This window comes from Alligator mississippiensis, chromosome 6 (genome assembly GCF_030867095.1).
Source record: "Alligator mississippiensis isolate rAllMis1 chromosome 6, rAllMis1, whole genome shotgun sequence".
NCBI lineage: Eukaryota > Metazoa > Chordata > Crocodylia > Alligatoridae > Alligator > Alligator mississippiensis.
In genome coordinates, this window is record NC_081829.1 from 24,559,968 (window position 1) to 24,576,388 (window position 16,421).

The following is a 16,421-nucleotide window of genomic DNA, read 5'->3' on the forward strand; positions in this document are numbered from 1 at the left end:
GTGTTACTGCAGTACCTATAGGCACCCCGAGGCTGGCTCTAACCTACCTAGCATGGATAATAACAGCAGGAAAACATGGTGGCAGGACTTCAGGGTGGGGTAGCAACTCAACTACATACCCAGGGCCTGCTGCAGGCTTCCACAGCCTGCACTGAAGTCAGTGTTGCTGCCTTTCCACTGCTAGGGAGATGATCTGTGCTGCAACCCCACCTCAGGGTGCAGTGTAGACACACCCAGAGGGTACAGGAAAGGAAACCCATCCCATCAAGGAACTCTTTCCCATCTACTAAACTGTCCCGTGTGCTTGCAAAGCCAGAACAGCTCACTAACTTTACAAAGTGCTGATGATAAAGTGTCAGGCACCTGTTTGGGCCAGAGGGCGATTTTAAGGGTTGGCATGTCATGCTGAATGCACGCTGAAACTGCTTCGGTCTCTGGTGAACAAAGAAACACAACATTGTTAAATTCTCTTCTGTATCTTGAAGGCCATTCCCCACCACAGGGAGCTGCTTCCCCATGGCCTGCATCCAGTATCATGCCTGAGCTCCTTCCACGTTCCTGAAAGAGAGAGGCTTGAGATTTTTGCTCCAGGTTAAAGAACTGATATCCTTGCGCCAAAGCTGGCTTTGCAACAACATACGTTCTGTCGAGTTTGGGGACAAGGATAGAAAAGTGGAGAAAGACTTACGTTTTACTGGGGTCCTGTACACCCCCCGCTGACTTAGACTCCACAGCATTGTTGAAGGTCTGGATGTTTTCTGAGGAGTACAGGCATGCTGGATTGTTGTACTGAGCAGTGATCACTTTGGGTGCAGTGCCTGAAGCTGTGGCAGCAGTGAATGGCATAGCACTCCGGTTGTGCGCACTTCCTATGTGCCTTATTTCCTGCATGCAAGGGGGCAAAGGCAAAATCAGGAGTGTCTGACATGCAGGTGGGGAGTGCAGAGCAGCCTGACAAATGTGCAACCACAAGAGGCAAAGGAATTACTTCCCAACTGTCACCCCAATGTGACAAATAGGGCTGAACTCTCAGGAGATGGTGAGGATCATCGCAGTGAGCATCACCCCTACCCATTTACTAGTGATCCAAGGAGTATTTTTTGGCATCAGAGTCAATGTCTTGCTGAAGTGAAGGGGTGAGGGCAAACCTGTCAGACTAACACTTGGAGCTGCCTGCGCTATCTTAGCTGCATTTGGTCTCAATCTATTGATTAAATATTTTGATTCTGGATCATGAGATAACATTGTCACCTCATTGTGGATATAGTGAAGGCAACTTGCTTCATCCCCTGGGATCAGGTGTGCAAAGGTTTATCATGCAACTAGGCTTCCCTTTGGATCCACTATAAGTTTAAGTGCCTACTTTTTGGATGCCCAAACTTGTGCACTTTAAGAGAGGCCATTCCCATCTTGTGGGTGTTCAGTGCTATCTGAAATTCATGTTCCTTTACCATGGTATAAGTTGATCACACAAAGTCAACAGGGAAACTTTCTAAAACACTTTACAAAAGGTGGGTCAGTATTAAACTTAGAGGTGAGTCATTGATGCAGAATGGTTAGTGATTATGATCATCTAATCCCCCTTCCTAACCTACTTCTGTCATGCTCCTCTCCAGGACTGTCTAGGCTATGTAGACTTCCAGTTCTGTGAATAAACCCTTGGTGTTTCCAAAATACATGAAATATGGGGATTTTCTTGTACACAATGTTGCACACCCTGCCCCACACATCCTTATCATTAAACTGCTCAGACCTCTTGGTCTCCTTTATCATGCCCTTCACCATGGTATTGGAACAGATATTAAGGAGACATAATTTGGTTTCTCTTAGTTAAAATATAAATGCTTTTGTAAGTTTTGAAGAATCTAATGTGATCCAAATGCTAAGCCATGTGATCTAATAATATAACCTCCTTTAATATAACTCCTGAACTGGCTTTCAATAAGCAAACTATCATACATGTCTGAATCAATTTACCATTCACATCCTCTTAATGGCATTCTATTAAGAACCTCAATTGTTAATGTAAGATCATCAATTCTTCCCTTGTGTAATTTACAGACTGAAGTCATGATCATTTCTTGCTGATATGCCCCAGCTTCTGCCATGGGAAAGGCTATTTTTATGGTTAGGATACCAGTATTATGCACCTTGAATGAGATTTTAACAAAGGGAGATTAGTTAATTATTCTGAGGGTTCTGCCTTACACTGGTGTGTGGGGAAAACTACATGGATAACTTCTACACACATTGCCTTGAGATGCTTGCAAGAACAGCTTCTTCCACCCCAGCCCTGGGTGACTCTGCCAAAGTAATTTCTTTCAAATTGTTTGATACTCATGAATGGGTTTCTTTCTGTTTTTATCTTCTCTACAGGCTCTTGTACTGTACTCATCATTGTGGTACCTGAGGGTCTTGCAATAGTATTTTGTGTGTCTCTTTGGGAATGGAAGCCAGCTAGTTAAGAAAATTTGGGAATGTAAGAAAAAATACATAACAGAAAGTCTTTGGGGAATCTGTACACATAACAAATGCTTTGTGTTGGATAGCCTAGTTTTCTGGGTGTCAGTGGAGTTCATTTCTGTAGATATAGAGATGTAGAAGTAGAGGTGTGTTGTATTAAATGAGGTAGAAGGTTATCAGCCCAGGAAGTTGAAGTGTTAATGAGACTCTTTTACACTGTCACTTGATTCTTAGCAACATAAAATAGGATATTGCTAAATAGGTACAATCTATAGGCTAAAAAAATTTAAAAGTCATGGTAGCAATGCCATTTTTTCTATTGACAATTCAACCAAAAGGAGGGAGCTATTTTGCTTAGAATTTCACCCCTTGTTTCTAAAGGCTTTACTGAGATCCTGTGCCATCTCTTTGCTTTGATTTAGCCTTGTTATGTTTCCCTGATAGAAATAAGCAAATGATCTTATTACCAGGGATCCAAGTTTTCCATTGGCTGTGGAAAAACACAGATGCTCTCCTTTATAGGAGAAAATCCCAGATTTTCTCCTGTAAAGCAAAAAAACCCAGGAAATAGTGGGTTTCCCCTTGCAGGCTGGCTGAGTTCCAGCCTGCAAGGGGGTGCTTGGGGCCGGAGACAGCAGGGAGCGCCACGCGCATGTGTGCACTCACACATACAAGTGGCAGTCAGGCAGTGGTAGAGAGCAGCTCCATCAGCTCCCTCCACATACGTCTACCGGGGCAAGATAGTGGGGGCGGCGCAGGCACAGGTGGGGGGCACCGAGGCGGGGAACCGAGGGAGCACAGGTGACACCTGGGGTGGGGTGGAGGAGGATAGATTATGCATGGGGGGGCATATGCCCACCCAGATTTCTGTGCCTACAGCAGGGCGCAGGGCTACAGCCAGGCCAGACCAGCTGTGGGCAGGAGCCACATCTGTGGCCCAGTGGGCAGGACTTGGCGCAGGAGGGAGCACCACGGTCACTAAAGTGAGGTGTCCCCTGCTCACCTGACAGCAGTGGGGGGCACAACTCCGTGCCACCACCACACTTGCCTTGGCGGCCATGGCAGCACAGCATTTCCTCCTGTGCTGGGTCCTGCCTGCTAGGCCGTGGAGGTGGCTCCTGCCTGGAGCTGGTCCAGCCCCTGCCCCTTGTCCCTCGCCCTATGCCTTGCTGTGGGAACATAAATCTTGGGGGGGCACATATCCCCCCACCAGTCACCTGTTCCACCCTGCCCCCCACACTTTGTGCCCACACCCCTCCTTTCCCACACACCCATCCTGTTCCCCACACACCTACCCCCTTCTTTATACTGGAAGGCTGGGGGTGGGGGACAGCAAGTCAGGAGCGAAGGGCACCAGCAGGGCTGGGAGGGCTGTGGTTTGGAAGTGAGGGGCAATGCAATGGGCAGGGCACCAGAATATCAAGGCTGCTCAGCACCACAAAACAGCAGTGGGGGGTGCGGCCACAACTGGACCCTCATCCTGGAGACGGGAGAGGGCAGGGGGAGTTCTGATTTTCTATGATAAAAAAACCATAATGAAATGCCAAAATATATAGGTATTTAGAACGTATTGTATTATAATGATTGAGGCACTGGTAGGCTTCCAAATAGCTTTACAATTGTAAATATACCATAAAACATTGTGTTCAACTGATACCAATATATATAGGGGCACTTCATTTTAATTGCAGGAAATCATGCGTTAGATTTTTAAATCAGATAATTTGCAATTTTTAAACAGAGAAAAGATCATAACTCTACAGTACTGCTCAACTTTCTACAGACAGGTTTTCCCATTGCCCCAAGGCACCAAGTACACTCTACCCTGCCGTGAGTAAAGCGGGGGGCTGAGGACACTGTCAATGTTTTGCCACTGCAAAGACAGAAGTAGCATGTCAAAATACACTCAAGAGATCCAAGGAAGAGGCTCATGCCTCCTTTCCCAGTGGCCCCTCATAGCCCATTCCTCTCTGATCTTCTCCTTGGTCCTATGAGCAGAGGAGCAAGACTCTCTAGCTAGGAACTTCTGGATTTCTTTTTTTTTTAAGTCTCAGCAGGAGGACACCCCAGTCAAAATCCCCAGGCTTAGCTGCTACCAACACTCAAAGCCTCTGACATAGGTAAAAACAAAAACCCTGATCTCTGTAGCAAGAGGAGTGAAAAAAATCCTTCCCAGCTCCATGTGCCCAGAAGGGGACAGCAAACACAACTTCACACATCATACACCTTAAGTGAAGAGCCAGAAGTCCCCTTTATGAAGAAGCCGGTGATGAAAATGAGCTAGGTTTCTTGGAAAGCATGTGCTTTAACATCAATTCAGTTTTGGAGGAAAGAACAGGCTGCCAGGTCATAAGGCAATGGTTCAATACAGTGAAGGCAAGGTTCTTTGGGTAGATGTGGTATCTTTTATTAGACCAAATAGTTGGAAAAAAGTTCTTTGCAACCTTTTGGGCAGAATCACCCTCCTTCAGGCATAGGAAGTCTCTGCTTTTCTGAGACTCCAAGGAATGAAAGAAGCTAAGTGTGACAGGATGTCAGTGAGAATGTAATTAGGTGAAAATCAGGAAAATAAAAGGTAGAGCAGGGAAGGGAGGAAGGAAAAAAGCAGGGGGGGGAAAAAACTCAAAGGTGAGTAAGGGTGATTCTACAGCAGGGGTTTTCAACTGGGGGTACGTGTAGCCCTGGGGGTACTTTGGAAGGCCCCAGGGGGTATGTGGCAGTGGTGTGGAGAAGCCAGCAGCACTTCCAGTTTCACTGCTCCCCCCACTTATCAACCACCCACCAGGGGTGCCCTGACCAAAAAAGGTTGAAAACCCCTGCTCTACAGTAGTAGTAATTCAAGGTAGAAAAGAGGATGACTGTGAAAAAGTAAATAGCTGGAAATTAGGAAGACAAGGGCAGAAAAGGAGAAGTGGAGAGAAAGAAAAGTGTAAGAGGTTAGGTCTACAAGGTTCCTTGGGTGAATTTGATATCAACCCAAAAAGAGGTTAGGTCTGGCAGGTATCTTGCGGATCAAATGTCAGGTAGATTGTAATGTGTCATAAATCTAATATCTATATTGAGTCCATGATTTTTTGTATCCAGTAGATTTATGAAGTGAAGTTCCTAGGCTCATCTACAAAAGGTGTTTTATAAATTCCCTTTGAGGATTAGAACCGAGAGATTGGAGAGGGAATGATAGTCTTGTGAGAAGTGTGCCCCAGGTAGTTGGGTATTTGTGTCTCTGATAGATTTTTGGTGTACGGTTATTCTGGTGCACAGTCGTTGTTTGGTTTCTCTTACAAACTTTCCATCAGGGCATTTGGTGCACTGGATGAGATATATAACATTACTAGAGGTGCGGGTATAAGATCCAGGAATGGTGATGGCTCTGTTGGGTGTGGTTACTGTGGGAGTACTGGAGATGTGTTTGCAGGTTTTGCATTTCTTGTCTTGGCATGGTCTGGATCCATTAGGTGTGGTTTGGATCAAAGGGAGTTTGCTTTTGGTGATGAGGGTAGCGAGGTCCAGTGCTTGTTTAAAGGCTAGAATGGGTGGTTCTGGAAAGATCTCTTTAAGACCTGGGTCTTCTTCTAGTATGGGTTGCAATTGTTTGAGGCTTTTCCATGTAGGTTCCAGGGAAGGGTGATATGTTATAACTAATGGTGTGTGATTTGTGGGGATTTTCTTTTTGTACTGCAGCAAATCTTTGTGTGGTATCCAGGTGGCTCTTTCAAAAGTGCGATCTCTCTCTCTCTGGAACAGCATCCTTGTTGGGTGAAGGCCCTTTTGAGATTTGTGAGGTGACAATTGTGGGTATTCTCCTTGGTGCAAATTCAATGTTATTGGAGAGTTTGGCTTTAAATTACAGCTTTCTCGGTGTGTTTAGAGAGATTGCTGGTTCTGTGTAGATATGTATGTTGGTCCATGGGCCTCTCATATATTGTGGTTTGAATTTTACCATTTTGGATATTGACCATGGTGTCCAAAAAGAAAATGCTGGTGTTAAACTATTCAAGTGATAGTCTGATGGGGGGGTGATGATTGTTGAATTTTTGGTGGAAATCAATCAGAGACTGCAGGATTTCTGCCCAAATGATGAAGATGTCATGTATGTATCTCAGGTATACTAAGGGTTTGATTGTTCAGTTCTTGAGGAATTCTTCTTTCAGCTGGGCCATAAAAAAGGTTGGCATCTTGTAGGGCCATTTTGGTGCCCATAGCTGCACCCGTGGTTTGGAGAAAGTGTTGGTTGTTGAAACTGAAGCTGTTGTGTGTGAGGATGAAGTTCAATGATATCCTGAGGTCTATACTCTGAGTTGTAATCTAGCTCTTGTAGATACATGAGGCAGGCTTATCCTGGTGTATAAACTAGTGATATCCATGGTGGCTAGAAGGGTATTGCTGGGAAGGTGGTCTATGTTTTTGCATTTTCATAGGAAGTCTGTTGTGTCTTGGATAAAACTCAGTCTTTGGGAGACAAGCAGTTTTAAGATGGATTCAATGAAACCTGATATTTCCTCTGTTACAGTTCCATGGTTTGAAATGATAGGTCTATGGGGGTTCCCTTGTTTGTGGATTTTAGGGAGCAGGTAAAAAGTCCCCAATTTCAATGTAGTCTCTAATTTCAATGCAGGTAAAAAAGTCCCTAAGCTCAATGCAGTGAAGAAACTGCCATGGCACATTCATTCTTCCTATCCTGCATTTCCCCAACACATTTTCTTTCTCAGTAAAGTAGAACCACAATAGTAGCTCTCTTCCTGAATGCTTACTACCTGAAGGCAAATCCAAAAGTGCTCAATCCCACCCATCCTGCAAGAGACTTCAGTGGTTCACTTTCCTGGCTATGATCCGTGTTTGCACAGGTCTCATAGCCCCAGGGTAGCAATGTGTTGAGTGGCATTTATCTTTCTTGCCAATTTGGGCAAGAATGATGCAACTGAAAGTGCTGTAGATTCTAGGGAGGGTTTTCTAAACTAAAGCATCTAAGGGCTTGTCTATGCATGATTTTTTTAAAGCAAGTATGCTGCTATACTTGTACTCTTATAGATAAACTGCTGAAGTTGAACTGAATCAAACATGCATGCAGACACTCCGGACTTGTCTACATGGGAACATTCAGAAAAAATAATATGAATTAACTTTTAAAAGTGGGTTTCTTAAAACACAGTAATATATTAAAATACATCAAACAGGAATGTGGACACTCATTCAAAATCAAGGTGGCCTTAATTTCTGTACTTTGAGTTTTTATTCTGTCTAACTAATCCACATTAACTTTCTGAATGTTCCTATGTAAACTGGTAATTCCCCATGCTCCCAATTAAAAGAAGCCACACAGAATTATATCGGAATAGCAACAACTCTTTGAATTCACACCCCCACTGTAATCTGAACTGTCTGTCTTGTGCAGGTGGTTGAGGAGCATTATGTCCCACTGGCAGTTGTGTCCCTATGGCAGATTAAGCTGTTATGCTTTGTGTTTCTGTCAGGGTTGACTGTGGTAGTTTCACTAAAGGTTAGGCAATGGATTGGACTGTTTGGAAAGGGACATTCCTGCCTCAAGCAGGGTGTTGTATTAGAATAGATGACCTGTGGAGGTCCCTTCCAGCCCTACTTCTCTATGTTTCTATGATTCCCTGGTCTTTTAGACTACCAGTTCCCAAACAGTGGCCCAAAAGATCATGGGAAGTGGTCCATGGACAGCATCTCTTTCAATGGTAAATTTAATGATAAGGGTGCATGAGAAGATTTGAAGCTAAAGGGTTATCCATTGGTCCAAAAAGTTAGGGACCCACTAGTACAGGCATTTTTGAAAAATCCCTCCTTGTTCAAAGAAAAAAAAACAAGCTAAACCTGGTCTTAAGAGTGAACCAGATGCCTGCAGTTGGGGTTTGCTGTGGAAACACAGCTTGTGATTACCTCTTGGTAGGTGGCAGGAACAGATAGGTGTTGCTCAACCTGCTGAGTACAGAAGGCTGAATCAAGTACCTGAGTTATAGTTGTACTTTGAAGCGGGGATAGCCAGATTGCTTCTGAACCACATGTGACTGCTCATCTCATCACCTTGCAGAAAATGTTCTCAAAGGCTATTATTTTTTTTACTGTGTGCAGTGGGTCTGTCTTTCCAGCAGCCATAAACCAAGTCTGACACCCTTAATTGCAATTAGCAGTCTCTGCTTGGAAAAGGTCAGGGACTGATCAATACCATGCTACATTAAATAACCATCAAGGATAGAATACGATAGTTGAAGTCAGGAACAAAACATATGGATTTAACAGAGTAATACAAAGGCCTCTTTTCATTTATGAGCCCATTAGATGGCAGTACTGCTTGTTCACATACTCAAAGCCAGTTCATTCTACCAGCATATTAGTTTGTTATACTCGTGTATTTTGTCCCTGACCTTAATTACCATATGCTATTCCAGTTGATGGTCCCTGGAGGGTTCTTTCAACACATCCTGACAGTGACCAGTCCCCGACCTTCCTTGAGCCAATTGCCAATTGCAATGAATGGTGCCAGACTAGTATGATGATGTGGAAAAAGACATTTATATCCAGAACAGGAAGACAAATCAGCGTTTCCTACTCTGTTGGCAGAAAACAGTGCCATAGAGAAAAAGTGGAAAAACAAAGGCTGCTTCCTCCCAGTTGTCCCACCCACTCTACTCAGTTCCAAGTGAAATCAAAGCCTTGCTTGTAAACTCCCTACAATCACTGCTTGTCATCACCTCCAGTTTGATGGTCAGTAAGCATTGAGCTTGGACAGCTGGTTCCCCTGAATGAGGCTCTTGTGTCATCCTCCCAGCACAGAAAAGAGATGGATGCAGCAAAATTGTCTGTGTCACCTTTTTTGGTTAGATTGGGCATTTCCTATGACAGCTCTATTTGGACAGGGTGGGATATCCAGAGTAAGCCAGGCTAGAGTGAGCAGTCACCTCCTTTGAAGATGCGCCTCCTCTGAATTGCCTCAATTTCAGTGGTGTCGGCAGCTCCTCCCCATTCTTGGATCCGCGTGTGTGCAGGTGTGCCCTGTCTCAAGGACATGCCCTCTGGATGGTATTTAGTGGGTCTCCAAGCAAATGGCAACCTGGGGCAATTGCCTTCCATGGCCCTAAATCTATGCCCCTGACAACTATGCAGTTATTTCTAGTGAGGCACCAGATCCTACATCAGTCATTCATAAGCACAGCACATGCAAGAGGGACCCACTTACGTCCCTCACTTAATGCACAGAGAATGAATAGCCAGTGGAGGTCTCCTGGGTGACTCATCTTGAAAGAACTGGGCTTGCAAGTCTCGGCAGTCCAGATACTGACTGGCAGTGTACTCTTCGGTTTTGGCATAGTAGCACAGCCATGGCCAACAGCTTATAGTAGTGACCTCCTGATCCCAAGGATCAGGATAACCTTAAGGCTTGCTACATTTAACAGGTAAAATAAAAAGGAGATGCAGATCTAGTCTACAAAGATTTGTCAGCAGAGCTATTTTGGCTGAGGGAATGATCTTTTTCAGGGAAAAAAAAAACCTTTCTGCTGCCAAATGCTACATATCCACTAGAGGACTTTACTTCCATAGCTAAGTTGGCACAGCTGTAATGGCAGCAGCTCCAAAACCTAGCTCAACCTTGAGAAGCAAGCTTCTCCCTCCACTGCAGCTGACCCCTACATTCTCCTTTGCTGTTCACTTTCCCTATAGTCTCATTTTGCCAGTGGTCTTTCCAGTGGCCATTTTCCAGGCACCAACTGAATGACAAGCCCTAGTCTTCTTGCTAGTATTCCTCCTGCAGCAACACACCAAGAAAAAATTGTTGCCTATCCCAGCAGGCCTGTTGGTTGTAGCTGTGTTGGTCTAAGGACATATGCAGGTAAGATTCTTTGGGCAGATGTGATATCTTTTATTAGACCAACTAAACAGTTGGAAAAAAGATCTTTTCAAGCTTTTAGAGATAGGAGGGGAGTCATCCCCCTAGCTTTACCTTTTGTCTTCCAAACTTCTACTCATCTGCATCTTCACAGACTTTTTGTTTACTTTAGCTTCTTTTCTACCTTGGAGAACTCATAACAGCAGCAGTCTCCCAATGCCTGAAGAAGGGTGTTTGTGCCAAGAAGTTTGCAAAGAACTTTTTTCCAACTATTTAGTTGGTCCATTAAAAGATATCACATCTGCCCAAAGAACCTTGCTCGCCTATTCCTGCAATTCAGCTGCAATGCGTATGACTGGCACCTGTACTGATATACGCAAGACATTTTCATAGGACCAATGCTGCTGAAAACCCGTATCAGATATTCTTTGTCCTCAGCATTTGCGGGTTTGGGGTCTTGTCATATTTGGTGTTCTTAAGGCCCAAATACCTGGAGTCATAAGATTATGTAAGAATCCCAGACTTCATTTAAATAAAAAAAAAAAAAAAGGTGGTGTCTTGCCATTCTGATACCAGAGAAAAGTTACAAAACATGATCCTCCCTTGGCTCAAAAATCAGAAAGCAAGAAACAAAACCTAGAGTTTTTAACATCTCAAGATTTGGGGGGGGATTTGAGTCATGATTTTGAACAGCTGGGGCTGGCAGTCCTGGATACAGAAGCTGAACATTTGCTCCAATAAAAAGAAGCTTAAACGTTTCTCAGTGTAAATGTTTATGTTGCTCTAAATTAGAGGCAGGCCCAAACCCAAAAACCAGTGATCTAGATGAGCTCCAGTTTTGTTTTCAAGGAGATGAGAGAAGAGGAGGAATTCAGATTGGAGCCAAATTTCTCAGCTCACTACCCCCTTTCCGTGTTCAGCCACAGGCAGTGCTTCTATTTTGTGTCTGTGCCTTCACAAGCACATTTGACAAATATACGATTAAGCCAAAAGATCCAGCAACTTCAAAAAAATTGTTGTGGCAAACTCTCTCACTAATACATGGTTTATGTCATAGCTATAATCACTACTATGACCAGCATGGATTTTCTTCATACTGTTCCATCTCCCTGTTGCCGCCGGTTTTTCCCATTTAAAAAAAATTTCTAACGCTTTGAAACTTAAATAGAAATTTGGAAGTCTTGGGGGTTTTTTTGTTTGTTTTGTTTGTTTTTTTAATTGTGTGTGAGGGAAGGAAAGGGGTAAAAGAACATGTCTGTCTGGCTTCCCACATCCTCTCTTTTCGACTTTCCTAAAGCATTCCATGTGCATGTAGTAATGCTGCTCAAACAAAGCAAAAACAATAGGTCACCACAAGCCAAAAGAGTTCAGTCATCTCCAATGGGAGAGTGTTATATTATATACCTATTGCTTCATACATGTTGCCAATAAGCCCATGGCCTTATCAAAGGTCAGACTAACAACACACCCAGTTTCTACACCAAATTACTTATAGACATCCATGGAGACAAATACACAAAATGAAAACAATTACATCATTCCTATATGATGTGATAGACACCATCTAAAGAAGCCTTGAGAAAGAAAATAACTAGCTATTTTCAGCCATCCCACTGATGTTGTGTTTCACCCCCAGAACCACCCAGATCACATTTCTGTACAGGGTTTCTCATTTAATTCAAAAAGCCAGCAGTCTTCAGTTTTGAAATCCACACAATTTCTCTCTCTCTCTAATCTTAAGCCTGGATATTCTGTCTACATTCTTTTGGGATGTTCTAATATTTGTGCTATACAGTGTAAGCGAAAAATATATTCTCTACAGAAACCAACTGAGATCAGGATCCCATTGGGCCAAGAGCTATACAGTCTCTGCTCCAGTGAAGATATAGTCTAAATAGGCAGAAAAGACAAAGGTTAGGGGGAAGGAAGATTTATTCTTATTTTGCAAAGAGGGAATTGAGTAAGAGATCTCAATAGGAATCAACTTCAGATCCCAAAAAGCACTGAGGATCTAAGGTTATGCACAGATATTCAAAAAGCCCCAGAAGGAAGTACTCTATCATTTTACTTAAAGCGCTATAAGTTAGAGTGGGAGAGAACTGAACAGACATTCGCTGTTTAGTGGGGGGCAGGGCTTGGAGCCTGCCTGCATTGGATGCTGGGGATGCTCCCCAGCCCCACCCCTCTGCCAGCTGGTGACTGGCAGCAGTGGCTAGGGTGGGTGAGGGGGGAATTGAGCTTCCCCCTCACCCCCCCGCTATAAGGACACCCCCCACAGATTGCTGGCTTGGGTCTTGGGGAGGGCCAGACTGAATCTGTGCAGCATGGGGGCTCCATTCCCCCAGCTGTGCCACTTTTCACCCCACTGGGAACTGTGACTGGAGTGGGGAGGGAAACAGAGCCTCTCTGCCACATGGACTAGGCCCAGCCCCCAACAAGACCTGAGCCCACAAGTTTGCAGGTGGGATCCATGTGGCAGAGAAGCTCAGTTTCCTGCCCCCTCTGGCAACAATTCCTGGAAGGGCAAAAAGCAGCATAGCCAGGAGCTTCAGCATGGAGCCCCCCTGCTGCGCAGACCCAGCCTGGCTCCCCCAAAGGGGACCCACACGGTTCATTCCCCTACCCCCTGCCCAGCCATGCAGAAAGGAGACAGAGCCTTTTCTAACTCCTCTCTGTGACAGCCTGGGGGTGGGACTTGGGCGGTGCTCGCCAGGAGCAGACGAGCGCTGGCTGAGGCTAGCAAGCCAACCAGAGAAGGACTCCTGGGATGCCAGGATAATGCTACCTACCTTGACTCAGGATGGGATGTGGTACAGACATTTGATAAAGTGCTCCAACCTAAAGCGCTTTAGTCTTATACCTCATCTATCCAAAGTTAACTTAGAGCGGGATCCACCATTTTTAAAGTGCTTTATATGCCAAGAAAAATTATTCTGTTACAGCTGTAAAGTGTTTCTATGTGCTGAATGCATGATAAATGTAATGTCTGTACCCAGCCCAAGGGTTGCATAGGCAGAGCCAAGGATTTAACTTCTTTGCCCCCCCAATCCCAGTATATCACCTTAACCTTTATATTAGGTTTTCTTTTATACTGGGATCATGTTTAAAAAGAGATATATAGCACAATTATCAGATGGGTCTGTTACAGTCCTTTTCATGGGGGATGGTGGAAAGAAGGATAAATTATGGGAAATGATGCTGAATTTCATGTCCTTAAGGCCTGGGTGAAATGCAAACGATGTAACAGAAAAAGTCATTTCCTTCCTCCATTGTTGCCACAGTCACACCCAAAACAAAAGCTGCATCAACTGGCTGACCTACCACAGCAGAAGGGTTGTAGGCCCTTCTGAAAAAGTTGATTTTATCATCACTTTTGAAATCAGCTTAGACTAGGAAGGATAACCAAAAACAGGGCTGATAACTAGGGGTTTTGATTTCAAAAGAGTGACTTTTGAAAAAGTAAAAGAACTGCTTAGTGAAGTCAACTGGACTGATGTACCCAGGCATATGAGTATGGAGACTTGTAATTCAACTCAAAGATTTAAAAAGTAACTGGAATTTAAATCCTATGTAAGGGATGGAAAGAACTTAGAGGGAAGCACTCTAAACCTAGCAGTCTGAAAATCCACCTCAAAAAGGAGCAGGAGTAAGGAGCTCTGCAAGGGTGACAGATACCACATCCTATTTGGGGCACGATGATGGATAAACACATTTGCAGCTGGCAAAATCATTCACCCCTCATCATTTGGTATTTCACAGAGCCCCAAATTAGCTAACATGGCATGTCTACCATCTTTTCAAGAGAAATTAGTATTCTAGAGCTGCTACTGCATTCACTGAGTCACTTACTACAGAGTCACTTACTGCAGTCAATCAACAAAAAGAGGCGAATACAAAAGCACCCTAAGTTTTACTTAAAGCAGATGCTATTCATGACATTATTCCCTTTTCCTTGGCAGACTGGTGTGAGGTACTGAAGAGACACATTGTTGAGGCTAGCAGACTAAATGGGATCTTGTGGTTTGTACCGTAGATATCCTTCCTCACTGTGCCAGTTCACTTTCTGTGCCAGCTTCAGTAAGAGAGTGGGACAGTGGCATTTAACAAGAATCCCATGCTCTGAATTATTATGGATAACTCTTGCACAAGGTAAGGGCACTGCAATCGACTTCACTTTTAACAGTCTCAGACAGAGCAGAGAAATGGCAACCTGGATGTGAGGATCAATGCACAGACTTTGACCAAGTCTCTTTGGGCCAAAGGGCAAAAGAGGCCATGAGAGCTGCGTCAATCAGCCTGGAGCAGTAAGTGTACTGATTAACAAAATATGCATGACCCTAACATTTGCTTTTACATTCATACTTCTTTATAGACCAATAGAAACTGCATGTCATCTCATGAGCAATAAAAACCTACAGACAGATGAATTCTCTGTTTGCCTGGCACTTTGAGGAGCAAGACAGCCAAAGGCTGCAATTCAAGACTATGCAGGCCCTATTTTGTCCATGCAGGTGTTAGAAAATGCTTATTCCCAAGAGACGGTAGTCTGGCCCTTCTTAAACTGAAATACCCTGCTAGGCATTTCGAAGTGAATTTACAAAGCAGAAAGTAGTGAAGCAGCTATATAGGCAAATGCAGCAGATGGCATAAGCTCAGCCATAGTTTCTTGCTTGGAAGTTAGTACAGTACCTGTTTCACTGGAAGAGGAGATACTAGCTAGGATAGGAAGAAAATCCCTCCTTTTTTAGAACAGTGCTGTGGGGTCTTTAGTTTCCAGAGAGACAGTACTCCAGGGGTCACTTCCACCTGTCCCTTCAAAAGGATACAGCTTTCAGTCTCCTGCAGGGGGACAGTCTCAGTGCCAACTTTATTGGAGGTCAACAAGAGTGGATCATGCCCATTCTACACAACACTCACAAACACATGCAAATCCAGAGTGACTCTGCTGATGTCAGTGCTCCAAATCAGCACAAGTATAATCTTCTGAAACTGGCCCAAAAAATGCCCTTTTACCCTCACCAGGTCCCCTGGGGATTAGGCAGAAGTGGCTGTATAAAAGTGCTAGTAAGGCCATGCCACAGTAGAAGGGACTTTAAAGAGCTCTGAGTGTAAAAGAGAAAAAATGTGTTTCTCAAAATGATCAAGCCTAAAAGTTGGACTTCCTCCTGGCGTAAAAATACAGGCAGCCTAAAAGTTAGAACTGGACAGTGTTACAAAATGGGCACATTATCTTTGAGTGTTTAAAACCAATCCCACACATTTTATTAAATCTGGTACCACTTAAGGTACAACCACATGGCAGAAGCAAAACGGACTGGCAAGGACTTCCCAGTATGCCCTGCTCATCTACTCCCACATTCCCATAAATTTGGCAGTGGAGCCAGTCCACAGTGTCCCTCTGAGGTCACTCTCAGGAGCTCAGTCTCTGGTGTGCAACTGCACAGTAATGCTCTGGAGTGGCCTCACTGCTGCACTTCTGGGTTTGGAGCATGTGAGTTGGAACAGCTGGACAAGGTCAGCCACATCCTATGCCATAATGCAGACATACAGGTTTCCCTCGATTTATGCTGTACATAAGTTCCCGGAGAACGGCGCATAAAGCAAAGCCACTTTACAATGTAACAAATAGGAATAGGTTCTCATGGTGGTGAGGGAGGGAGTGAAGCTGGGATTAGGAAAGGGGTGGGGGAAGGGGTGCTGCTCCTGGGGCTGCATAAGGCAGCAAAAGGAGAGGGAACAAACAGAGTGGCACTCACCCCAGCCCCAGCTGCAGCGGCCCCAGGAGCAGCTGGCGCCAGCTGCCTACATCAGGGCACAGTGCAGCCCAGGAGCAGAGGTGAGTGGGGACAGGTGGAGTACTGTGTAGCCCAGTGGCTGCAGGCCACTGGTGTCTGCTGCTCCCGGGGCCGCTGGAGCCAGGACTGGGGTGAGTGCTGTGCCCTGTGCCACCCAGGGCTCCACTTGTCCACACTCACCCCAACCTGTGCTGGAGCAGCCCCAGGAGCAGCCGACACCAGCTGCCTGCACCATGGCATGATGCAGCCCAGGAGCTGGGGTGACCCAGGCATAGGGGGACAGGCGGAGCATGGTGCAGCCCAGCAGCTGCAGGCAG

At 44.8% G+C, this 16,421-nt stretch overlaps 1 protein-coding gene across 1 annotated transcript in view; it reads right to left on the reverse strand.

The window, feature by feature from the left end:
• The window catches only part of PDLIM1 (PDZ and LIM domain 1), a 73,653-nt gene that overhangs the window by 11,511 nt on the left and 45,721 nt on the right, over positions 1–16,421 (reverse strand). Inside the window, exon 4 of the mRNA XM_006263962.4 lies at positions 689–885. Coding sequence (XP_006264024.1) covers positions 689–885 — 197 coding nt within the window. The remainder of the gene's footprint in view (positions 1–688; positions 886–16,421) is intronic.